The sequence below is a fragment of the Furipterus horrens genome, unplaced genomic scaffold (assembly GCF_987537825.1).
Source record: "Furipterus horrens unplaced genomic scaffold, mFurHor1.1.pri manual_scaffold_3, whole genome shotgun sequence".
In the NCBI taxonomy this organism is placed as follows: Eukaryota; Metazoa; Chordata; class Mammalia; order Chiroptera; family Furipteridae; genus Furipterus; species Furipterus horrens.
In genome coordinates this window covers 57,779,575-57,806,104 of record NW_028327173.1, presented here as the reverse complement: position 1 = coordinate 57,806,104, position 26,530 = coordinate 57,779,575, and the positions used below count along the sequence as shown (strand labels likewise).

The 26,530-nt window shown below is 38.4% G+C and overlaps 1 protein-coding gene across 2 annotated transcripts in view; it reads right to left on the bottom strand.

Annotated features, from left to right (window-relative positions):
• GIPC2 (GIPC PDZ domain containing family member 2) overlaps positions 1-26,530 on the bottom strand; it is an 81,614-nt gene that overhangs the window by 7,737 nt on the left and 47,347 nt on the right. The window contains exons 4-6 of one of the 2 annotated variants that reach the window (XM_090269662.1): positions 13,539-13,645; positions 4,839-4,920; positions 2,170-2,558 (exon numbers count right to left, since the gene is read on the bottom strand). In XM_090269662.1, coding sequence (XP_090125788.1) covers positions 2,497-2,558; positions 4,839-4,920; positions 13,539-13,645 — 251 coding nt within the window. In that variant the 3' untranslated portion in view covers positions 2,170-2,496. Of the gene's footprint in view, positions 1-2,169; positions 2,559-4,838; positions 4,921-13,538; positions 13,646-26,530 lie in introns of those variants that run through there. The other variant, XM_090269661.1, reaches the window with a different exon arrangement.

Below are 26,530 nucleotides of genomic sequence, written 5' to 3'. Positions count from 1 at the left end.
AACTGAGTAAGATATGCAATCTGCCTACAAGCAACTCCTGGTCTTATAAAAGCAACAAAAATACCAATTAGGCAGCTTCATAATTGTGTTGGAAATATTGTATATAATACATACTCCACAAATCTTTTAAAAACCATAAATTTGCTACAAAAATTTTAATAGAAATTAATAATGCATCATGCACTAAACATATGAATTTCTGCTAGTACATATGTTTAAAACATCCTTACAGGAGAAATAAACTGGTATGATTGTATTATTTTTGATATGTTTATATCTCTGATTTAAGAGAAAAGCAAAAGAACTAGGAAATGTATCACATTAACATAAGGACAGCTGCTAAAATGCTTCTCATATGTTAACTATAATAGACCCGCAGTATACTGCAATAATATTTTTTAACATCTGAATAAAAGCTGGCAAAAATATTCCACTAAAAGAATTGTTATACCACATATAACAGCTAAGTGCTGACCTCTCGTGGTTATTTTAAGAATATCTTTATATCATTACCACTGCTGAACAATTTTTTACATTATTAATGATACTTATTTTGGTGACATTGATCAATCTATATTTTCCACTAAATTCTTAAATACTTAAACAGAACTTCAGACATACAATATTACTGCAGGTGAAAAATCCTGGTACCAAAGTGCCAGAATTGAATCTCAGCTCTTAAATTGTTAGCTGACTTTGAGCAAGTTACCAAATTTCTCTGAATCTGTTTTAATAAAATGGCACATAGCAGAATTTAGATAAAGATTAATCATCACCATTGTTCATTTAACCATTAAATCTGTAACTGTATCTCCATGGAAGGTCTTCAGCACTTATTTTCCCTAAAGCTCATCTTAAATTTCAACTCATTTCAAACAATTCACATATGAGTCAAACTTCAAAATACAGCCAGTATAGTTCTTTTAATAAAATCTATTTCCAAAACTTTATTGGCTTTATCTGAGAAAGACAATGTTTTATAATGTTTATTGTTTTAAATTCACTGAAAAAGAAAAATTGTCCTAGGAAGAAATGTAATTATTTCTATTAAAATACAATTATTATATATTTTTAAAAGAGCTAAAAGGACTTTATATGAAAAATGACTTAGACATAGCACTTAGATTTCCTTTCTACACATTTCTGGATCTCTTTATAAATTAGAAATCCAACATTCCAAAGTTGTATCATCGAACTCCTAAATTGGTATCGTCAGAAAATATTCTAGTTCTACATACAATTTATACTATGTCTTAACATTCATTAAGAAACTTATATGATATGCCTTTCCATTAAGTTAAGTCAATTCTATATAAGGTCCTAACTCAAAATCTTCCAGAACCTATTTTTTTCCAATAGGTGTCATTCCAAGGCAACCCCTTGGCACTGGGTCATAGTTCACAACTTAATTTTCCAACCAAACAGAGCACTTTTATCTTCAGGGTTACTTGATCCATAAACTCATTTGAATTACTTTCCATTTGCAAATGGTAAATATATCCCAATGCTTTTTATGAGGTTAGTGTTTTGGTTTTAGCTATTTTATTTAGTTAATATAAAATTATATTAACAACTACAGAATAACATGATGTCGATGTAATTTTCATTAAGAATTAACATTTCTGAAAACTAACAAACACAGGGAATACAAACAAATAATTCGTCTGTTGAAGCAGTGTAACATTTGTGATTTACATTTTATGCTAATCAGATCTGAATAAGAGAAAGCCTAATTTAACAATGGTTGCATTCTTCAAATTATTACTTCCTTTCAACTTTACCTCCCTTGGTGACTGATCACATTGCTAATCATGTATAATGATAATGACTTTTTATGTCATTGGAGGAAATTTGCTACAGATGATTAATTGTAAAGGAATTAGTAGTTAACTTACAAGGAATTTGTGAGGGACATTTAGTTCCCTGAATTTGTCCGAGTGAAAGGAAATTGATTTAAAGAACTGTTTCTTAGTTCATTTAAAATTACCCGTACCATTTTCCAATGCTCTACCCCATATACTTGTGTATTTTTAATAACAAAAGAGCAAAACTAATTTACTGAACTATTCCCAATTCATAGTTAAATAAATATAAGGCCTATACCTAAAATTAAGTTTTAAAGTCGAGGACTGTTTTAACTTTTCATTTTTGAAAACTGTGGTTCTCCAAACTATATCAAACTACAGACAGATATCAAACTACACTACAAGGCCACAGTGATCAGAACAGCATGGTACTGGCATAAAGACAGACATACAGATCAGTGGAACAATATAGCCCAGAACTAAACCCCCACCTTTATGGCCAATTAATATTTGACAAAGCAGGCAAGAACATACACTGGAGTAAAGACAGTCTCTTCAATAGATAGTGCTGAGCCCTGGTTTGTGTGGTTCAGTGGATTGGGTGCCAGCCTGGGAACCAAAAGGTCATTGGTTTGATTACCAGTCAAGGCACATGCCTGGGTTGTGGGTCAGGTCCCCAGCTGGGGGTTTTTCAGAGGCAACTGATCAATGTATCTCTCCCACATGGATGTTCCTCTCCCTCTTTTCCTCTCTCTAAAAGTACATAAATAAGATATATTTTTAATAATAATAAATAAATGGTGTTGGGAAAATCAGACAGATATATGCAAAAATGAAACTAGACCACCTTTTTACACTGTGCACAAGAATAAACTCAAAATGGATTAAAGGCTTAAATGTTAGACTTGAAACCATAAAAATCCTAGAAGGAGGCATTGGCTGTAGTCTCAGACATTTCAAGTAGCAACATTTTGTCTGATATGTCTCCTTGGACAAGGGATACAAAAGAAAACAAATAAACAAATGGGACTACACCAAACTAAAAAGTTTTTGCACAGCAAAGGAAACCATCAACAACAAGAAAAGAAAACCCACTGAACATATTTGCTAGTGATACATCTGATAAGGGGTTGATATTCAAAATTTATAAAAAGTTACACAACGCAACACCAGAAAAACAAACAATTCTATTAAAAATGGACAAAAGATCAGAATAGACACTTCTGCATAGACAATATACAGGTGGCCAATAGATATATTAAAAGTTGATCAATATTACTAATCATCAGGGAAATGCAAATTAAAACCACAATGAGATATCACCTCACACCTATCAGAATGGCTATCAATAAATCAACAAACAAGTGTTGGCAAGGATGTGGAAAAAAGGCAACCCTCAGGTACTGCTGGTGGGAATGCAGACTGGTTCAGCCCCTGTGGAAAGCAGTATAGAGTTACCTCAAAAATTTAAAGAAACTGCCTTAATACCCAGCAATTTCACTTTGGAGAATATATCTAAAGAAACCCAAAACACTAATTCAAAAGGATATATGCACCCCTGTGTTCACTGCAGCATTATTTACAATAGCCAAGATTTGGAAGCAACCCAAGTGTCCATCAGTAGATGAGTGGATAAAAAAGTTGTGGTACATTTACACAGTGCAATACTACTTGGCCAGAAAAGAAAGAAGAGTATTATGCTACGTGAAATAAGTCAGGCAGAGAAAGACAAATACCATATGATTTTCTTATATGTGGAATCTGATGAACAAAATAGAAACAGACTTATAGAAACAAAAACAAACACAATGACAGCTGTCAGAGGAAGAGGGGGCTGGGTGAAAAATGTGAAGGGATCAAGCAAAAAAAATTCATAGAAACAGACAACAGTATGGCGACTACAAGAGGGAAAAGGGGGGTCAGGGGAGATAGAAGAGGGTAAAAGGGGGATAAATTGTGATGTACACTTGAAAGCTACATAATTTTATTAACCAATGTCACCCCAATAAATTCAATTAAAAATTTTTTAAAGAAAAGCATGGTTCTCCTAAGTTTGAGCTGATCAGCAATTGATGTGCTACTTCCCAACAAGTACTACCTAATCTAAGTTTAAAAACACTGACAATTCTAAAACTCCTTTACCCTCTTTTGCATATGCATCTGTATAACTGTTGCAGGCCCACGTCATTTTTACAAATATTTATAGGCTTCCAAATACAAAAAGTTTGGGGAGAAAAGTTTTAAGATACTGGCTTTCTATAGAATCATCTCAGCTTTAACTTCTTATCTGTGTGAAACAAGAATCTATTATGTGTAAATTTTATATTTCTCTTCAAGAAGCTAAACCAAGTACCACTTTTTTTTCAATTACAGGTATCATCTGTACATCCAACATAGAAATTTTGTTTTAAATATTCAGACAGGTAAAAAAATAAGAATAAATTCTCTAAGGAAAAAGGAAGATGAACAGAAGTAGAAAAGGAAGAATTGAGCTTCAAACACTGTACCTGGGGTTAATTTAAATACTTTACCTCATAGCAAGTAAATAAAATTGTCCAAGATTCATTTATCACAGGGTTTCATTAACCTTATAAATGTGTACAACTATAATGTAACATAATGTGATGTGATGTGATATAATGTAATGTAATTAAATAATTTAACCGATATACAAATATATCAAATAATACCTTTTATATGTATTATTTATAAAATCATTTTCATATGTATTTTTTAAATCCATAAAACAAGCCTATGAAGAAAATATTATTAGAGTTAATAGGTGAAAAACTGAAGTTTAGAAAGAGGGATTTGACTCTGAGTCTTCACAGCTAGTAAGTGGTAAAGGGCAGGTCATCTTTTCATTGTTCTTTATTATCTTTATTTTCATTATGCTTTTCATCAAAAACTATACAAATACTTTTTATCTTGAAAAGTATCATTGATTACAAATGCAAGAAAGACATGAATAAGCATTAAGTTCCATCACATTAAAAGATATATATAAGACTTTTTAAAATAGTATAATCTTACCTAAATCAGTATCTCGAATTCCCATGTACGATTCAAGAAGATCATCAACCTTTTCAATTGCCTCAACTTTGGTCTCAGAGGGCTTTAACAAAAAAAAAAAAAAAAAAGAGAGAGAGAGAGAGAAATAAGATATATTGTTATATGAAATTTCTTGAATATCGAGGCATATATAGGGGAAAATTTGAGACAGAGCTAGTTCATAGCTGTTTACTTCAGCTAATTCGAATGAAAATTCATTTAGAATGTGCTCTGCAACTCAATACAATTCTATACAGTAAGGAATTATTTTTAGTGTCAGCAGTAAGTGCTATCAATTCAAAGAAAAGCCAAGAACACAATTTCCAAGCAGCTAACAATCTAGAAGGGGATACAGATGTGAAAATAAATGGCTATATGACAATAATAGGCACAATTTTTAAAGGATATTTAAGGTACAGAGACATCATAGGGGAGGTCAATTTAAATCTCTGAGAGTCATGGAAGATTTCCAAAAGAAGTTGACAAGAATTGTGTTTTCAAAGATGAATGGTGCCAGATAAGCAGGAAAGGACACTGCATAAAGGCAGTAAATACAAAAAGGCTATATGAGGTTGCAGAGTCTGCTAAAAGACTCTAGCATGTCATGGGGACTGAAAAAAAGTCCATTGTGATGAGAAACATAGTGGCAGATATGACCAGACCTTAAGGGCACCTGCATGCCATGCAAAGGGCTCTGGTCTTTGTCCTGAAGGCATCTCCAAACCTTTTAATGGCTCACCCCAGGGTAAAACATTTCTGAACACATACACTTATTGGTTATTTTTTATTTAATTTTATTACTTGCAATTTTTGTAAATTATACACACATATTACCATATTAATCTATTGTGCACATAGTAAAAATACACAAAAACAGAACTTTTTAAGGATAAGATACTGATTAAAATATTTAAAGTAATTTTTGTCTTATGTGTTAATACCACCAAAACATTTTTGTTCTTTCTAAACCTGTTACTAAGTTTCAGTGAACTGCAATATATACAAATATTAAGTCATTATATTGGAAACCTCAAACTAATATAATGTTACAACTCAATATTTCAAAATACTTACAGTGAAAACAATTATCAGATATACAGGGTGGGGTAAATGAGGCTTACAGTTGTTGATATTCACAATACAATAGTTAATAATACAAGAATAAACTGTGTTTCACATACTCACAACTGTAAACCTATTTTTGCCCTGCCCTGTATTTATTTATTTATTTATTGTTTTTTCTATTACAGTTGTCCCACTTTTCTCCCATTGCTCCCCCTCACCCTGCCCACCCCTCATTCCACAGCCCATCCTCACCCCATTACCCTGTTTTTCACGTCCATGGGTTATTTATACTAGTTCCTTGACTAGACCCTTCTCCTTTTTTCCCCAATTCTCCTTGACCCCTCCCCACTGGTCGCTGTCAGTCCGCTCCTTGTTTACTTGCCTCTGGTTCTATTTTGCTCATTTGTTTGTGTAATTCATTAGTGTCCTTTATTAGGTGATATCATATGGTATTTGTCTTTCACTGCCTGGCTTATTTTGTTAAATATAATACTCTCCAGTTCCATCCATGTTGTCACAAATGGTAGGAGTTTCTTCTTTCTTTCTGCTGCATAATATTCCATTGTATATCACAGTTTTTTAATCCACTCATCTACAGATGGGCATTTAGGCTGTTTCCAGCACTTGACTATTGTGACTAGTGCTGCTATGAAAATAGGGGTGCATGGGTTCTTTTGAATTGGTGTTTTGGGATTTTTGGGGTATAATCCTAGCAATGGGATTGCTGGATCAAAAAGCAGTTCCATTTTTAGTTTTTTGAGGAAATTCCATTCTGTTTTCCATAGTGGTTGCACCAATCTGCATTCGCACTAACAGTGCACTAGGGTTCTCTTTTCTCCACATCTTCACCAGTACTTGTTGTTTGTTCATTTGTTGATGATGGCCATTCTGCCTGCTATGAGGTGGTTTCTCATTTTGGATTTAATTTGCATCTCTCCGATGGCTAGTGATGTTGAGAATTCTTTCATATGTCTATGGACCCTCTTTATGTCTTCTCTGGAGAAGTGTTTGTTCAGGTCCTTTGCCCATTTTTAATTGGGTTGCTTTTCTTCTTGCTGTTGAGTCATATAAGTTCTTTATACCTTTTGGAGATCAATCCCTTGTCTGCAGTATCATTGGCAAATATGTTTTGCCATATAGTTGGTTCCCTCTTCATCTTGCTGATGTGTTCTTTTGCTGAGCAGAAACTCTTTAATTTAATGTAGTCCCATATGTTTATTCTTTACTTCCTCTTTTTCAATTTCGATGCCTTTTATTTCCTTTTCTTGTCTGATTGCTGTGGCTAGAACTTCCAAGACTATGTTGAATAGGAGTGGATAGAGTGGACATCCTTGTCTTGTTCCTGATTTCAGGGGGAATGCTCTCAGTTTTTGCCCATTTAATATGATGTTGGCTTCAGGTTTCTCATATATGGCCTTTATTATGTTGAGGTATGCTCCCTCTATTTCCATTTTGATCAGTGTTTCATCATAAATGGTGTTGTACTTCATCAAATGCTTTTTCAGAATCTATTGATATGATGATGTTATTTTTGTATTTCATTTTATGTGGTGTATTATGTTTATTGATTTGCAAATATTAAACCATCCTTGCATCCCTGGGATGAATCCCACTTGATTGTGGTGTATGGTCTTTTTAAAGTGTTGCTGGATCCAGTTTGTCAATATTTTGTTGAAGATTTTAGTATCTATGTTCATCAGCAATATTGGCCTGTAGTTTTCTTTCTTTGGTATGTCTTGGCCTGGTTTTGGAATTAGGGTAATATTGAGTTCATAGAAAGAGTTTGAGAGTCTTCTCTTTTCTTGGATTTTTTGGAATAGTTTGAGAAGAACAGGAATCAGTTCTTCCCTAAATGTTTTGCAAAATTCACCTGTGAATTATTTAATAGCATGTTATTCATTCTCCATGAGTTTGAATGTTTTTGAGTTGTTCAATGCCTCAATATCCGTGGTGTTTCTTTGTTTTGAAGATATGTCCATTGTTGACAATGGGGTGTTAAAGCCCCCTATTATAAATGTGTTGCTGTTGAACTCCTTCTTGTCATCTTCCAAGATTTTCCTTATACATTTGGGTGCTTCTATGTTGGGTGCATATATGTTTACCAGGGTTATATCTTCTTGATGGATTGTTCCCTTAAGTATTATGAGATGTCCTTCTTTGTCTCTTATATGGCCTTTATTGTGAAATCTATTTTGTCTGATATAAGTATTGTTACTCCAGCTTTTTCTTTTTTCATGTCTGTTTGCTGAAATACTTTTTTCCATCCCTTCACTTTCAGTCCGTGGGCATCTTGTAGATAGCATATATGTGGGTTATATTTTTGTATCCATTCTGCTACCCTATATTTTTTTATTGGAACATTTAACCCATTTACATTTAAGGTTATTATTGACAGGTATTTATTCATTGTGACTTTTCCCCTTTGTACCTGTGTTCCTCTCTCTCTCTTTTTTTTTCTTAAAGCATTCCCTTTAGCACCTCTTGTAATGGTGGTTTGGTGGAGATGTATTCTTTTAGCCTTTCTTTATCTGATAAACTCCTTATTTCACCTTCCATTTTGAAAGAGAGCCTTGCTGGGTAGAGTAGTCTTGGTTGTAGGCCTTTGTTTTTCATTGCTTGAAATATTTTTTGCCATTCCCTTCTGGCTTGTAATGTTTTTGCTGAGAAATCAGTTGATAGTCTTATCGGAGCTCCCTTGTATGTTATTTGCTGTTTTTCTCTTGCTGCCTTTAGGAGTCTCTCTTTGTCTTTGAATGTTGCCATTTAAATTATGATATGTCTTGGAGTGGGCCTCCTTGGGTTCATCTTCATTGGGATTCTCTCTGCTTCCTGTACTTGTAAGACTTTCCTCATGTTCGGGAAGTTTTCTGTCATTACTTTTCCAATCAAGTTTTCTATCCCTTGCTCCTCTTCTTCTCCTTCTGGTATACCTATGATACAAATATTATTACGTTTCATGTTGTCCTGCAGCTCTCTTAAACCCTCTTAATTCTTTTTCAGTCTTTTTTCATTTTGTTGCACTGTCTTGGATTTTTTTTTTTCTATGTTGTCCTCTAGTTCGCTGCTCCATTTAGCCTGCTTTTGATTCCTTCTACTATGTTCTTCAGTTCAAACATTGTATTCTTCATTTCTTCCTGGCTTATTGATAGTTTCTATGTCCTTTTTCATGCTAGTGTAGTGCTCAGTAAGTTCCCTGGAGTTCTTGGTTGTTCCCCTGGAGTTTGTTGTAGTTTTCCCTGAGTTTGTTGACTTCATTGAGCTTCCTCATTATCATTGTTTTGAAACCCATGTCTGCTAGTTTGCTTTCCTCTATTTCATCTATCCCTCCTTCTGTGGATTCCTCCTTTCCTTTTGGTGGGGTATTGTTTCTTCTCTTCCCCATTATAGGTGTCCATTCTTGTTTGTTTCTGCTTCTTAAATTGATCTGCTTTTATTTTCCTGCCTTTGTGTTGTGAATTTCTGTGGTAGGAATCCTGTGTGATTCAGTGGTGCAGGCTCCTTGATCTCCTGAACTTGATGCTCTTGGGATGCCCTTTATGTCTTTTATTTGGACTCTCTGGTAGTATTTTGGTTTAGGTTGTTGTTGTGTTGCTCTTTGGTGGGTTTTTTCCTCCAATTAGCTGACTAAGAGTCTCTCTGCCCACCTCGCCTTGTAGACAGTTGTTGAGCTGCCTCCAGCTGATGCTTCTTGGAGGGGAGTAGTCTGCTTATGAGCTTTCTCTCCCATAGCACTGGGGACGCATATGCACTGGGATCCAGTCTGCTGCTCCCCTAGCTCTTTCTCCAAAACCAGCGCCCAAAACTTTTCCAAAGCGCCTCTAGTTCACTTCATCCTCCTTTGGCCACAACCCAGGTCGAGCCAGACAAATGCACTCCCTCGCAGGGGCCAAGGATGTGCCAGGGAGGGCAGATCTGGGGTACTCCCTCTCGTGGGCTGGGGAGGGCGGCCTGGGGAGGGGGGTGTACAATGCTCCAGGGCAGGTGGGAGGGGGCACTCCTGCACATGCCCCAGGGCAGGGCAGAGCCCTGAGTGCACTCCTGCAGGTGTGCTCCTACTCCTGTGCTCCTCAGGAATCTCACCCCACAGCCTTTCCTCTTCAATCTGCAAAAAAACAATAACACACACACACACACACACACACACACACACACGCTGCTCTAGGCCTCCCAGAGTCAGACACCACCCGGCTAACTCCTTGCTCTCCCCCCTGACTCCTTGCAGGGTAAACCTAGGGACATTGAAAAATCTTTGCACACTGCCAGCCACAGCCCAAGGAGCCAAGCCAGCCAGAACTTGCATCTTACCCCTTTCTCCTCTGTGATCCTCACCAGACAGGTCGCTCCAAGGCAGCCTCCTCAGCCACCAGCAGCACCAAGATTCAACTCCCACCAGTATCCAGATGTTAACTGAGATGCTCTGTCCACATTTAGCTGGAACTACAGGCTGGTCTCTGGAGCAAGCAAGCGCAGCCTCCACTCACTCATCTGCCACCTTCTCCTATATTATTCTTTTTAAATCTAAGTTTCATATTTGATAAAATCTTGTCCTATGCTCAATTTATTTCAATATTTGATTTTAAATGACTTTATAGCTGAAAAAGAAATGTCCAAAGATGTTTAAAATTTGTAAGTGCAAATGTTGAATTCACAATTACATTGTAAGAAATTCATAATACTTTTAATAGTATTATTAATGTTGCTTTGTATCCTCAAAACTTACTTAAAATATTTGCATTTTATGGCAAATAAAACTTTATTTTTATTTCTTTGAGGTTATGATTACAACTTTCTCATGTTTTTATTTATATTAACTAAGACTTTAAAACAATAACAGACACTATACATCACTCTTGACTTCTTTAGTGTCTTTTGAATGATCTGTGTAAAGCAACAGGCTATGCAAAGCAACTTAGGTGTTTACCTATGCATCTATCCAGCCATTTTGTAACTTATCACAACAAGTATCAGTACTTCCCGCATAAAATTGCCACCACTATTTTACTATTCACAAGAGCTCTTGAGCTCACCACCTCTCTTCCATTCACATTCTGATTGCCTGGGTTCAGCTTCATCTTTTCTTTTCTTTTTTTTAATTGTAATATACTTGACAAAACATTACTTTAGTTTCAGGTGTACAACATAATGATGTGATGATATATGTAGGTATCGCAAAATCATCACCACAATAAATCTAATTAACTTCCATTATCAGACATAATTACTACTTTTTTCCTGTGATGAGAACTTTTAAGTTATTCTCTCAGCAACTTTCAAGTATAAAATACAGTATTATTAACCACAGTCATCATGTTGTATGCTACATCCCCAGGAAGGAATTATAAACAGCAGTTTGTACCACTGACACCTTTACCCATTTTGCCTATCTCCACCCCCCACCCCTACTGCCTCTAGCAACTACCAATCTGTTCCCTGTAACTATGGGTTTGGGTTTGTTTTCTTTTGTTTTTGCTATTTTAGATTGCACATATAAGTGAGATTCATATGGTATGTCTTCCTCTGACTTATTTCACTTTGCATAATGCCCTCAAGTTTCATCCATGATGTCACAAATGGGAGAATTTCCTTATTTCTTATGGTTGGATAATATTCTCAATCTTTTCTTATTTGCAGAGATTTCCTAGTTTGTCTCCCTGCCTACGATCTTCACTTCCTCAAATCCAGCATGCGCAACAACCCATCTCCCAGCACTAAGGAATTTTCTAAAATGCAAAACACTGCAGCTCCCTCACAATCCTTAAATGGCTCCCCTGTTATCCACAGGCCCTTCACAGCCTGACCCAGGCCTATACCTCCTGCATCACCAACCCCCACCACGTACCTCCAGCACCCACCCTTCCATCCCATGAACGCTCCTAAGGCCCCCACGCCCATCATTGTTTCAGGCCTACAACCATCTTTAACCAACTCGATCATTTCTTCTGGAGGGAACTCTCTCCGACCACACCTCTTTCCCAGCCCCTGACAGCAGCTGATCAGCCCTTGCTTTGTGACATTAACACTTTCCCCCCAGTTTGCAACAGCTTCTTTCCATGCCTCTCTCCTTTTAGAAGAAAACACAGTTTTTGTTCGTCTTTGTATCACCAGCTCCTGGACAACATATTGAACAAATTATGAGGTATGTCGGTGGGGTATCATTCACAAAGTCTTCACCACAGTGAGTCTAATTAACATCAGCGGTTGTGCTTGTAAATCATTTGTATCAAATTTAATATTAGTACCAAAGTAGCTCTTTCCTTTCATTATGAACTATTTTATTGCCCTAGTTAATGAAACAGGCTAGAGGTAGAAGAAGGTATGGGGGTGATAAATGGTGATGGAAAAAATAAAACAAAAACATACATTTTTTAAAAAAAACATGAGCAAATGAGATAGACAATAGACCAAAAGGAAACAAGGTTATAATGAGCCGTATTGAGTTTTGTGCTTTGAAGAAAATCGAGGGTAAGGAAGATTGGACAGTGGGAGGGGCAGCAGGAATATCTATTTATACAAGATGTTCAGAGGCATCCTTTTAGAGGACCTGATATGTGGGCAGAAACCTGAAGAAGGCAAGGAGGGAACAGCCATACAAAGACCTTACGGGGGCATACATCAGGAGTGCAGGGGGATAACAGGAAGACCCATGTGGAGGACACACAGGAAGCCAGGAACAGAGTAGCGGGGAATGAGATCAGGAAGGAAATGCGGTGTCGGATCATATCAGTCATTCTGAGGACTTCTGCTTAGATTAAGAGTGCCATGGGAAGCTACCGGAGGGTTTTGAACAGAAGACTAACATAACCTCATTGGTGTTTCTGAGTGATGATTCTGGCTGCTGTGCTGAACACAGAGGGAAAGAGAGCCAGGGTGAATGTGGGGAGACTGACTAAGGAATTGCAATGCTTGAGATAAGACACTGGTGCCTTGGGACAGAGTGGTAGGAGCAGAAGTGGTGAGCTGCTGTTGGATCTGGCCATTGTGGAGGCAGACCCACTGGGATTCACTGATGGACGAGGTGTGGAACATGACAGAGAACAATCAAAGTGACTATACAATGTTTCACCTGAGGAGACTGAAATACATGAATATTATCTTTCATTATCAAAATCTTAAGTGTGCTCACTCCTACAGGTGGCTCTGAGACTTTTTCTTGATTCCTAGATCTTTGGTTGATAACTTGAATATTTTTCAGCCAGTCCAGACGTCAACAGACTCCAGAAAAAGTTGTCTGCAGGTAGCTGAGGATTGCTATAGATCACAATCTCTTCTCATGCACTTAGTTTCCATAGCTCCTTCTTTATTTTAATTAATTTATTGTTGTTCTATTACAGTTGTCCCATTTCCCCCCCAATGCGCTACCCGGCCCCACCCACCCCATTCCCTCTCCCACAGTTTATACCCACCCTGTTGTCCATGTCCATGAGTCATTCATACTAGTTCCTTTATAGCTCCTTCTTAAATCCTTCCATAAGTAGGCAATGAATCAAAAGTCCATGCTTTAATTGAAATGTATGGCATCCTACTTAACCTCAGGGTTTTACCTTTCTTCCCAGCTCCAATAACCATCAATGTCCACACATGTCCAAACAGAATGAAGAGTAACTGAACATAACGTACCATTTTTTCCACGGTGGCAGAACCATTTGATCTCAGGCGAAGTGTCTCCCTTCCAGTACCAATTTTTTCTGCTGAAGAATTTCCAGGTTTTGACCTTGGCTCTACTTCTATAAAGATACAATAGATGGGGAAAGGTGTATCTATTCAGAAATAATTCCAACATACTGCTCTAAAAGTTCATGTAGTTTCCATCACAAAACTATGTACAATTATTATAGAGATTTCCTAAATTATTTATTTATTTGTTTGTTTATTTATTTTTAGAGAGGGGAAAGGAGAGAGAGAGAGAGAAACATCACTGTGTGGTTGCCTCTCACTCGCACCCCCAACTGGGGACCTGGCTTGCAACCTAGTCATGTGCCCTGACTGGGAATCAAACCAGCGACACTCGGCTCACAGGCCAGTGCTCAATCCACTGAGCCACAGCAGCCAGGCTTATAGAGATTTTACTAAAAGTATTGCTTCTTATAGAATTTCCCAAAACAAATTCACCTGTCATTTGTTAGTCTCATGGGAGTATCTATGAGAGATCTGGCTACAAAAGGAAAAGGGAAATATTTGAAATGTACAGATGGGAAAGACTGGAAGTTATAAACAATAAAAAATAAAATAGTCAGTTTTATTGTAAAAGTGAAGAGGTATATATGGTGGGAAACCAGAGGTAAAAGTTCAGCTGGACTTCTTCAAGGTTGTGAAGGGAAAGAGGCATATCTGAATAATTTTTTTTTTTAAAAAGAAGGACAGAGATGCTATTATTTGAGTCCCTACCTTCTGTTTGATGTTTTATATACAAAATTCCATTTAATACTCATACCAGTCTGTGAGGCAAGTTATAGCCCTCACTTTACAGAAAAGGAAACTAAAAACCCACTAAGGAACAGAGCTGGGATTCAAATCCAAGTCTTACGATCCCCAAGTCTATCTGTTTTCCTCAACAACACTCCAACACCATGCCTCTTGGTAGCACAAGGGATAAATTCAGAGGTGACATAATGAGAGAAGCAGGATTCTAAAGAAAAAGAGGCTGGAAATGGGTTCCAAGGAAAGCAGCCCCCTCAGGAGGCAGGCAAGAGCCAGAGAGCCAGAGTCCATGGGAAGCCACTCTTTTTCTTATACTTGGTTTATGTCTGTGTTTTATTTTCGGTTTTGATTTTCCAAGTCATGAAGAGTTGCCCCCCAATAGCAAGCAGTTACATAAATGAATGAAAGGTAGGGCGGGGACTGAGGATAACTAGAAAGGACATGCCCTACCTAGGCCACTCCGATCACATATTCTTTGTGAGAATCTATCAATAGGCCCTGCATAGCCAGATCTACTTGCTTGCACAGAAACTTAATACTCAAGAATTCTTTATGAATCTCCTGATGTTTAACTTTTGGCAATTGTGTCAAACTTTTAAAAAACATTTTGGCAGAAATAAAGGAGACCTTTGGATCAAATTCTGATCATGGGCTAAGTCCGCTTGACTGAGGACTGTCCGTGGCAGCAGTGGGGGCAAGAACAGAGGCAGGGGTGGGAAGATGCTGCACCAAGAACTGGAGATAACTGAGCTCCAACGGGGAGTCATAGGACAGGCTGGTACATAAAAGTAGGTAGTGAGGGTCACACAAGTTCTCAAGACTTAAGACAGCCAGTGACTGACTGCACAGATGCATTCTTATTGACTCAGAACCTAGAATAATTCCCATCCTCAGCGAATACTGTGTTGCTATTGAGAATCTACTCCAAAGTGATTAATGATTTTACATATTAATTTTAACCTGCATTCAGGGACAGAATTGCCAAAATCATAAGTTTTCCTCTGAGAATGAAAGCATTAAAAAATTATTATGAGGTAAGTAGAGCAGATCCCCTAAGCAAAAACCTATAAATGGGGACTGATGATGCTAATGCTAATCAAGGTGACCAGATTCTCAGGAGACCAGAGCTACGTACATCATCGAGTCTACAGCATTCGTCTTGCCAGTTACACTGTGCCCCGAGGAGAATGGATTAACAGAAGCAAGAGCCCAGCATAGACTTTCCAAAAAAGGGCCCAGAGAAACAGGCAAGGTCAGTCTGTCATTTGTACTGTCCAGGATTCTGTACCACCCAGCAATATGACTGTTCCCAGTGAGCTGTATATAGACCTACAGTGATCAAGACACTGTCAACTTAATGGTGCCAACCTTCAAGAGAAACAGCATTACACTCCCCACTCCCCTTACACATATACTCCACCCCACTGAGATTTCACCAAATTACCTACTCGGTATAATTTGTCATCCCGTGTAAGTTTCCTGGTGTAGGGGAATGAACTGCTCAGCTAATGTGCTTTTGTCAACCACTACTTATATGTTTCCAATTATAAAGTAATACGCCAGCATTCTAACTTAGCAACGTGTCTCTTATAAGTTTGGTGAGCATGATATAAACCTGGAAAACTGAACAACTCTGAATACACTGAAAAAAAAAATAAAAGGTTTCTGGGATTTACAAAGCTAAGGACCCAGACTCTGGCATGTGGAGGCTTCAGGAAGGAACTGTCATCCACGCTTGAGAAGTCATCCCGCCTCCCTAGAGGATGTCTCTATCACCTTGCTCTTACCTGCAATACCAGTTACTCAAAGGGAAAATGTATGTAAAATAGAAAATTTGTTAAATTAATGAGGTTTTTTTGTTTTTTTAAAAAAAAGGAGGTTTAGGTTTACAACAAAAGTGAGGAGAAAGTACGGAGGTTTCTCATACAACCCCTACCGCACATACGGATAGCCTCCCCTTCATCAGCAGCCCCCACTACAGTGACACAATGAACCTGGAGTGCATAGTCTCGGTTAGGGTTCACTCTTGTGCACATTCCGTGGGTTTGGAAAAAAAAAGAATGATATGTGTCTGCTATTATAACCTCAAAGAAAATAATTTCACTGTCCTAAAAATCCTCTGTGCTCTGTCTGGCTCTTCATCCAGATTTCTCGCTATCACTGTTTCTTCAGCCTTCTCTTCGAGAGTGATATCTCACAAGTAACCACTTGGTGGCACCAAAGCAAAAGTTAAAATTTAAGTTCTGGCTTGCAGGCCTCCAAAAAGGCAGTTAGTTTCTACTGCCAAGGAAAGAGAAGCCATCTTTCTCTCTGATCCTGTGGATTCAGGAATATGAATCAACCAGTTTATACATGAGAACAGGCAGGGGAGAAAAACAAGTTCTTGTTTTTTGAATTTTTTGAAGTCTGAATATTTTTAATCTGGCCTACCTTGGGGATACTGGCCTGTCTAAGCATGTCTAACCACCCAGGCCGAGCCCTAAAGCAGTCACTGCACCTCAGGAGGGGATCTGCACGGGGCCTCTCCAGGGGCTGAATAAAGACAGGGATGCGGTTCACACAGTAGACTGCAGCTGGCTGGATTCACTAGGCTCCCCAGAGTTTCCCACCCCTGTGAAATGTACTAAGTACCTGCCTGCTGTGGGTCAGCGACAGCACAGGACACTCACAGCTGGTGTGCACAGCTGCTCCCAGGCACCAAGAAGCAGTCATGTTTGTTCCCAAGCCCTTTTGCGGCAATTACATCTGTTACTCTCATTATGTAATTTAATTTAAAAGTACATGAGTTGATAAGTGTGAAACAAGGAGTTATTATCGCTAGGAAAACTAGGTTAACTGCTTTGGAAAAACTCCATGAGAGTTGAAAAAAAAAAAAAAATTAGGTGTGGGAAGATGACGCTAGAAGATTAGAAAAAATATCTTTAAATAGCCATCATTTTACATATCTGGCTTCTTATAATGAAACAGAACCCACAGACTTGCATTACGGTTGTGATTACATAAGGTTAACAGAACTTCTCTTTGTGTCCTCTACTCAAAGAGCCTGTTACATCTTAAGAGCTGTAAAAGAATATATATTTTTATGTCTTAAAATGTTTATAAATACTTATAACATTCTTTATAATATTCCATTTCAACCGGCATTTTCAATAAACAGACCAACCCACTGTCTCTGCTGTATCTGAGAGATGAGAAAATGGAGAAGGCAGAAAGATGTTTCTAGCCCCACCTTGAACCCTAGGCCCTAGTTTTTGGAGGAGCACATGTAACATGACTTAGAACCCCAACTGACACAGGAAGACAGTGCAGAAGCCAGGCATTCTCCTCCTTCTGCACAGAACAAGGTCATGTTCTGGTCCCTCTAGAGCCTGAGATGGCCAGGAGTCAGATCATAGTCTTCAGAGGAGGGGCAGAGCCATGATTTCAATGGGAGGTGGACACTGATGGACACAGCTGTATCCAAGGGTTGCTCAGTGAACAAGAGATGGAGAATCAGAGAACCTGAGTTAAAATCCCATCTCCTCCATTTACAAATTGAGTGAACTTGAGGAATAAGTCCTTATCTGTAAAATAAGGATAACACCTACATACAATATTGTTTTAAGCATCCAAGGAGCAAATGTTTGACAGGTGCTTAGCCCAGTGGCTTGGCTCTTATTAGAGAGGGAAGCTGGAGAGAGAGGCCTGCTCTTCCCACTCCCTCCCCATCAACACCATTTGCTTTGGTTTGCTCTCTTAGAAGGAGAAACATGCAAAAGTCTCGCTTCCATTGTTCAGAAAATAGTCATTTCAAATACAAAGTTCTCTTTTTTAATTGTATTTTATTTTTTCTATAAAACTATGACTTTCCCCCTTCGATTTACAGGAGGGCATAAATGACAGCTGGCCTTCCCAACTCCTCCATTCAGATTCTACAGTGGCTGGGGTTCAGACCAGCCCATCCTGAGGGAGCTAATCCCTGGAGGCCCTCCAGAGCCCATCTCATTGGACCACAGCCCCTGAACACACACAAGTCCCCCATTAGAGTTACATGACACCATGTGAGCAAGTGACCAAACCTCTCACCACTCCATCCTAAAAAAGGAAACAAATAGCCCCCTCCCCTAACCATGCACTAGTGTGAACTAAGCTACCTCACCAAATTCACTAATTTATTTCTGTAATGTCCAGCTCTGGAATTACACACCGTCAAGAGAAACATCAAAATAAAGGCCAAATGGCACCTCAGGCAGGACTTTGAAGGATGTGTACACCAATGTTCCTCAGCATGGTAGGCCCAGAAATGCTTTTCTTTCTTTTTTTTTTTTCCCCCAGTGTTCCCAGAGGTGACCTGGATCTCAGGGATTGATTCATATTCACAAAATTCACAAGAAACAGATGTTATCACTTCAATTTATTAATCCATTGGAGGGATAATATTAAAGGTCCAAGTGGGCTTTCCTCCTTCATCTCATGAGCCTGAAACTTCTAGCAGGAAGTGATGTTCAAGGAGAGACCCAGCCATCAAGGATTAAGACAGCAAAGCTACATAGGAAAATGAAGGGGGAGGGAAAGGGGTCCAGGCCATGGGTTCAAAGACTCTTGGTTTACTAGGTCTTTACCCCTCCGGAGAACAATTCTCTTGGTGCCTGAGAAGCTTAGTGCATGCAGAGGCCACCAGAGCAAAGACCTTGGGCATGAGGGCCAATTCTCCTACGCAAAGGCTGCAGACAGGTAGTTCAGTTTTATGGGGTCCACAGATATGTTTGTGGAGTGTGTAATGTTTTCAGATTTTTTAATTAGTTGTCAATATTTAAAAGTTGGGCACAAATCAGAGTTCTGTTACCTTCCTTATGTAATCAAAACTTTAATGCATATCTAATTTAAAAGTTGGGTGATTTCTCATAAACACTCCAATTTTAGGTTTCTTTGAAGACTGACACATTCCTAAGGCCTGGACATAGACAAATGGCACTGTCCCTAAACACATCATGCACTCCCTACCCGATTTTCACCACCAACATACAAACAACACACATACACACAGACACGTGCACTTTTCTGAGACTAGCTGACAAAATCTAGTTTACATCCCAGAATTTAACATTTTTTTCTTTCTTTTTATTGACTTTATGGGGGTGACATTGGTTAACAAAATTACCCAGATCTCAGATGCACAATTCCACAACACATCATCTGTACACTGTATCATGTGTTCATCACCCCATCAAGTCTCCTTCCATCACCATTTATCCCCCTTTACCTTCCTTTAACTCCCTTCACTCACTCTCCTCAGCAATCATGTAGAATTTAAAGTTTTAACTGTATGTTCCCTTTTTCCATGTGTCCTTCCTCTCTCAAACATTTCTCAGACTTCTTTTTTTCATGTATAGCTTTTTTGTTTCCACTAAATTTATTGGGGTGACATTGGCCAATAGATCATATAGGTCTCATGTATATCTATAAGACACATTCCCTGCCCATTGCATTGTGTGCCCACCACTCAAAGTCAAATCACCCATCACCGTATATTTGGCTCCCTTTACCCTTTACCTCTCATACCCCTCCCTCTGGTAACCAACATATTGTTGGCCATGTCTGAATTTTAGTTGTATATCCCATATATGAGTGAAATCATATGGTTCTGGGCTTTTTCTGATTGACTTATTTTGCTTAGCATGATATTCTCAAGATCCATCCATGTTGTCACAATGGCAGTATTTCATCTATCTTTATGGCTGAGTAGTATTCCATTGTATATATGCACCACATCTTCTTTATCCAATCCTCTATGGAAGGACACTTTGATTGTCTCAATGTCTTGGCTACACTGAATAATGCAATGAACACAGGGGTACATATACCTGCGAATAAATATTTTCGCACCTTTCAGGTAGATATCCAGAAGAGGGACTGCTGGGTCTTAATTTTTTGAGGACCTTCCATACTGTTTTCTGTAGTGGTTGTACCAGCCTACATTCCACAATGGTGCTTCTGCAAGAGGAGAAACTGAGCCAGGATGAGAGCGGGCTGAGCACCAAAGCAACCATCCAAGAGTTGGAGACCCTGCACAGGGAGCATCTTTCCCTTATTGATCCCTTGGTTGGTCTTGAAACTGGCAAGGGTGACAGAGCCTATGGGCAGCAAAGTCATTCAGAGAAGCAGAACCTGTGGGCTCAGCTATGGCACCTGCTGCAGGTGAAACAGTGGCTGGGAGGGGAGCTGGCAGGGATGCAGCAGAGGCTGCAGCATGTGACCAGGCTGTGGTTCCAGAAGGTAAAAGACCACTCATCTGTGGTGCTTACGCCTGACTGCTGATTACAGATTGGCTAGATTAACAACTGAAGGAAACAACCACAGACTGTGGATTGCTGGTAGTCTCGAAGAGGCTGCCTAGGGCCAGACTGGGACACAATCTGACATCCCCAGGGATGGATCCAGAAACAGAAAACAATGGTAAACACTGGATTCTACTGAAACTAATTCTATCACGGTCTTCTTCATGAATTGCATTACTTTCTCTCCATAGCTTTTTAACATTTATTTCATGTCCTTCAAGTTTGTGCCTATTAGGTCACTAGTTTTTATATTAAAGGTTATGTCCAACCTCATGTTTTGTTCCTCTTTTCTCTTATATTCTTCTTTCCCCTTTTTATTTTCATTTTAAATTTTTTCTCTCTTGCTATGACTTGTTTTCATTCCACTCTTAGTATTTCTCCCCTGTCTAGCCTCTCAAAACCATTTTTCTTGTCATTAGTCATCGCACATTCTTTTTCCCATTCTTAGAATACCCTTATTCTCTCTCCACCTTGATCATTCTGTGCTCATTGGTTGTGGATATAGGAGTCAGTGTTACATTTCTTCAATTTTATTTCTAGATCTTCACTACTTTTGTATTTCAAATCACAAATTTTACCATTCTTACTACATTTTGCCTTCCTCCTGCCCTTTCTTTTTGTTTTTTGTTACATTTTCATTTTTTCCTGTCCTAGCCTGGTTTTCATTCCTTACTCTTATTACTTCTTCTCCCTCTATCCTCTCAAAATCACTGCTCTTTCTTCTAGACATCTCTTAAGATTTTCATTTTTCTTTTTTCCCTCTTATTCTTATCCCACCTATTTTAATCTTAGCTCATTTGTTGTTGATAGGGCTGTGATAGTTTTCTCCAATTTTGTCCCTATTTTTTTCTCTCTGTCATATATTTTTTTTAAATTTCTGTTTAAACTTAATACTGTGTGTTTCCCTTCACTTAATCCATTCTGCCTTCTTCCCTCTCATTTATACTTATGACGTAAATTTTACTTTCTCTCTTCTCCTTGTCTCTATTTCCTACTCTTATTTCTACTCTTTTGTCTACCCTCTAAAACTCATTTTTATTTCAGTTAGTCATGTCATATTCATTTTTCCTTTCTTATAATAGTCTTAATCTCTTTACACCTTTATTAATATTGGCTCATTTGCTGTTGGTAGTGGGATTGTGGATGGGGGTTATTTTTGTGGGTGTGGGTTGGTTTCCTGAGCTATTTGGTTTTGTTCTGGCAGCACCTGTACAACAGCATACAAGACATGGTGGATGGAGTGACTCTCATTCAGGCCACTGGAGGGAAGGACCCACCAAAGAATGACCCAACAAGAACAAAAACCCAATTATAACCAGAGAGCCCACATAAATGGCATAAAGAGCATCCCAAGAGCATCAAGTTCAGGACATCAAGGAGACTCCACCACTGAATTACACAGGTCTCCTACCACAGAAGACAGGGAGTCAAAGCACATTAATCTAAGAAGCAGAAAGAAACAAGAAGAATCACCTAAAATGGGGACACAAAGAAATAGCCCCCAATCAAAAGGAAAGGAGAAATCCCCAGAAAGAGTGCTAAATGAAATAGAGGCAAGCAAGTTATCAGACACTGAGTTCAAAATAATGGTTATAAGGGTGCTCAATGAGCTCAGAGAGAACTACAAAGAATTACAGGTGAGCTACGAGGGACTGAATGCGAACTACCCCAGCATGAAAAAAGAACATAGAAACTGTCAATATGAGCAAGGGGGAAATGAAGAATACATTATCTGAAGTAAACGCTACACTAGAAGAAATTAAAAGCAGACTAGATGAAGCAGAGGATCAAATCAGCAAGCTGGAGGACAAGGACAAGGTAGGAAAAAAATCCCAGACAGAGCAACATAAAAAAAAAAAAAAAAAAAAAAAAACCTCAAAACGAAGAAGGAGGTTTAAGGGAGTTGCAGAATAATATGAAACAGAAAAATATCTGTATCATAGTGATACCAGAAGGAGAAGAAGAGGAGCAAGGGATAGAAAACCTGTTTGAAAAAGTAATGACAGAAAACTTCTCTAACTTGATGAGAGAAAAAGTCATGCCAGTCCATGAAGCACAGAGGGTCCCAATCAAGATGAACCCAAGAGGCCCACCCCAAGACACATCATAATTAAAATGGCAAAATTTAAAGATAAAGAGATAATCTTAGAGGCAGTAAGGGGGAAACAACTAGTAGCATACAAGGGACCTCCAATAAGGTTATTAGCTGATTACTCAACAGAAGCACTACACACCAGAAGGGAATAACAAGAAATATTGCAAGTAATGAAAAAGCAAAAGCTTACAACCAAGACTACTCTACCTAGCAAGGCTCTCATTTAAAATGGAAGTTGAAATAAGGAGTTTCCCAGACAAAAAAAAAAAATGTTAAAAGAATACACCTCCACCAAACCAGCATTGAAAGAGGTACTACAGGGACTGTTTTAAGAAGATGAAGTGAGAGAGAGAGAGAAATGCAGGTAGCTGGGGTAACAGTACTTATATCAGACAAAATATTAAAAAATCAAAGACATTTTGTATACCAACAATGAAATATCAGAAAGAGAAACTAGGGGAAAAATTGCATTTACTTTAACAACAAGAAATATAAAGTACATGAGGATAAACTTAACCAAAGAGGTAAAAGACCCATACTTGGAAAACTACAGAACACTGAAGAAAGAAATTAAGGAAGATACAAATAAATGGAAGCATATACCATGTTCATGGACTGGAAGAATTAACATCACTAAAGTGTCCATACTATCCAAAGCAATCTATAGATTCAACACAATCCCTATTAAAATATCAATGACATATCTCAGAGATCTAAAACAAATATTCCAAAAATCTATATGTAATCAAAACAACCCCAAATAGTCTCAGCAATCTTGAGGAAGTAGGAGAGATCACAATACCTGATATCAAACTACAAGGCCACTGTAATCAAAACAGTCTGGTACTGGCATAAGAACAAACACATAGATCAATGGAACAGAATAGAGAGACCATAAATAAACTGAGGTCTCAATGATCAATTAACATTTGAAAAAGGGGGCAGGAGCATAAAAGGGAGTGAAAATAGTCTCTTCAACAAATGGTGTTGGGAGAACTGGAATGGTACATGCAGAAAAGCGAAACTAGACCACAAACTTACACCATACACCAGAATAAACTCAAAATGGATACAAGACTTAACATAAGCCATGACACCATAAAAGTCCTAGAGGAAAGCATAGGCAGTAAATTTAAGATATACCACACAGCAATATTTTTGCCAATATATCCTCTTGGGCAAGGGAAATAAAGGAAAGGGTAAACAAATGGGACTACAACAAATTAAAAGGCTTGGCATGACCAAAGAAACCATCATCAAAATCAAAAGGGAACTGACCGTATGGGAGAACATATTTGCCAATGATACCTCGGACAAGGGTTTGATCTCCAAAATATATAAAGAATTCATACAACTCAACATCAGGAAGACAAACAATTCAATCAAAAAAATGGGCAAAGGGCCTGAACAGACACTCCTCCAAGGAGAACATACAGGTGGCACATAGGCATATGGAAAGATGCTCAACATCACCAGCCATCAGAGAGATGCAAATTAAAACCACAATGAGATACCATGTCGCACAACAACAAGTTTGCTGGTGAGAATGTGGAGAAAAGGGAACCTTAATGCATTGTTGGTGGAATGTAAACTGGTACAGCCACCGTGGAAAACAGTATGGAATTTCCTCAAAAAACTAAAAATGGAACTGCCTTTTGATCCAGTGATCCCTCTGCTGGGATTATACCCTAAGAATCCTGAAATACCAATTCAAAAGAACCTATGCACCCCTATGTTCATAGCAGTGCTGTTTACAATAGCCAAGTGTCAAAACAGCTTAAATGTCCATCAGTAAACAAATAGATCAAAAAACTGTGGTACATTTATACAATAAAATACTATGAAGCAGAAAGAAAGAAGGAACTCCTACTTCTCATAACAGCATGGATGGAACTGGAAAGTATTGTGCTAAGTGAAATAAGCCAGGGAGCAAAAGATAAATGTTATATAATCTCACTTATAAGTGGAACCTAATGAACAAAACAAAACAAACAAACAAGCAAAATGTAGACCAGAGGTATGGAAACAAGAAACAGGCTGACAGCGACCAGGGTAGGGGGTGGGGGGTGGAATAAGGAGAAAGAAGGGGAAGAGTCTAGTCAAGGAACATGTATAAATGACCCATGGACATGGACAACAGGATGGGGATAGACTGTTGAGGGTGTGGCAGGGGAGAGCAACAGGGGAAAATTGGGACAACTGTAATAGAACAACAATGTAAAAAAAAAAAAATCTGGAGGCTGATGTTAGGCTCAGTTTACAGACTCCACCCTGAAGTTCTGTGTCCAAGGCAGTGTGCCAAGCCAAGGACACAAGCAGTCTTTCACTTCAGATCTCAAGGCCACTGCTCTGACAGCTCTAGTATCCCTATGCGACTCTATCAGGTGTCCTGTCACCTCTCAAGGGAAGCTACATGGGAATGGGACCCTGGTTCCTGATAATAGTGGGACCTGCCACAAATCCTGTCTCCTGACTTTCTCTTTGGGGAAGTTCTTCCCAATCTTGCAACTTCTCCTATCTACCCTCACTCTCTAAGCCTTAGAACCCATCCCAATTATGAACAAGTCAGCTTTCAACAAAATTCCATTTTGTTTAAATCTGTATTACAGCACGTATCATAGTTCTAAAGAGAGCATAACCCATATGTTTAAGAGCAAAAGCCTGGGGAGCAAACAGGACTGGAGTATTATCTTTGCACTTCCCGCCCACCACTGAGTGACCTCAGTGAGGTATTTAAATGCCCAGAGCCTCAGTCTACTTATCTAGAAAACTTCACAGGAATGGCATGAGGATTAAATCGGGCCCTAACAGCAGTAGTCCTAATAGCAATGACTAATACTTACGTAACATTGTGTGCCAAGCACTTTTCTAAGTACTTCACATACATTGACTCATTTAATCCTCACTGCACTTTATGGGTAAGTAAACAGGCATAGAGGAAGTAGGTAACTACTAGTCCTAAATCTCATAGGTAATAAGCAGCAGAGACAGGAATTAAACCCAAGCAGCCTGGCTCAGAGTCTATGCTCTAGAACATGATACCATATTGCTTCTAATGAGCATTTAATAAATGGTAGCTATTACTGCTATTAAGAGAATTACTTGATTCTTAATGTGCCCACTTCTTTAAGTAAATTGTAAGCTCCTTAAAGCCAACAAACATGCTGACAACAGTTGTTAGAGAGCTGGCTCCGGAGACTCACTGTATAGTTGGAAGGCTGCCTCTTGTCACTCACTAACTAGTTCCAAAAACTTGAACAAATTGCTTATCCTTTTAGAATGGTTATAAGGAGTAAATGATTTCCTACTTAACAAGTACTTAGTGAACTGCAGCTATGACAATGATATCCTGATATATTTCACTGTTTGATAGGAGATGTGATATTTACCATCCATCGTTCCAGAATCTAGAGGAGTGTGCTAGAATTCTCAATGAATACTTGCTAATCGGCAACTCACCCACATTGTTTTTTTCTGTTTCATGTAGGTTCATCTTGTTCCTAAAATTATTCCTTAAAGAAAAGTTACACCTTCATAATAACAGTAGAAATATCAGCTAACTTTTATTAAAGACATACTATGCATCAGGGACTGTTCTATGATATTTTTTCAGATGTTTAATCATTTGAAACTCACAACAGTCCACAGCGGTAGATAATATCATCGTCTTCAGTTTTATGTGTGAGGAAACCAAAGCACAGAAAGGTTAAGTAATTCACCCAATGTCATGTTATCACACAGCCATATGTTGCAGAGTCTAGGTCCTTATGACTTGCACT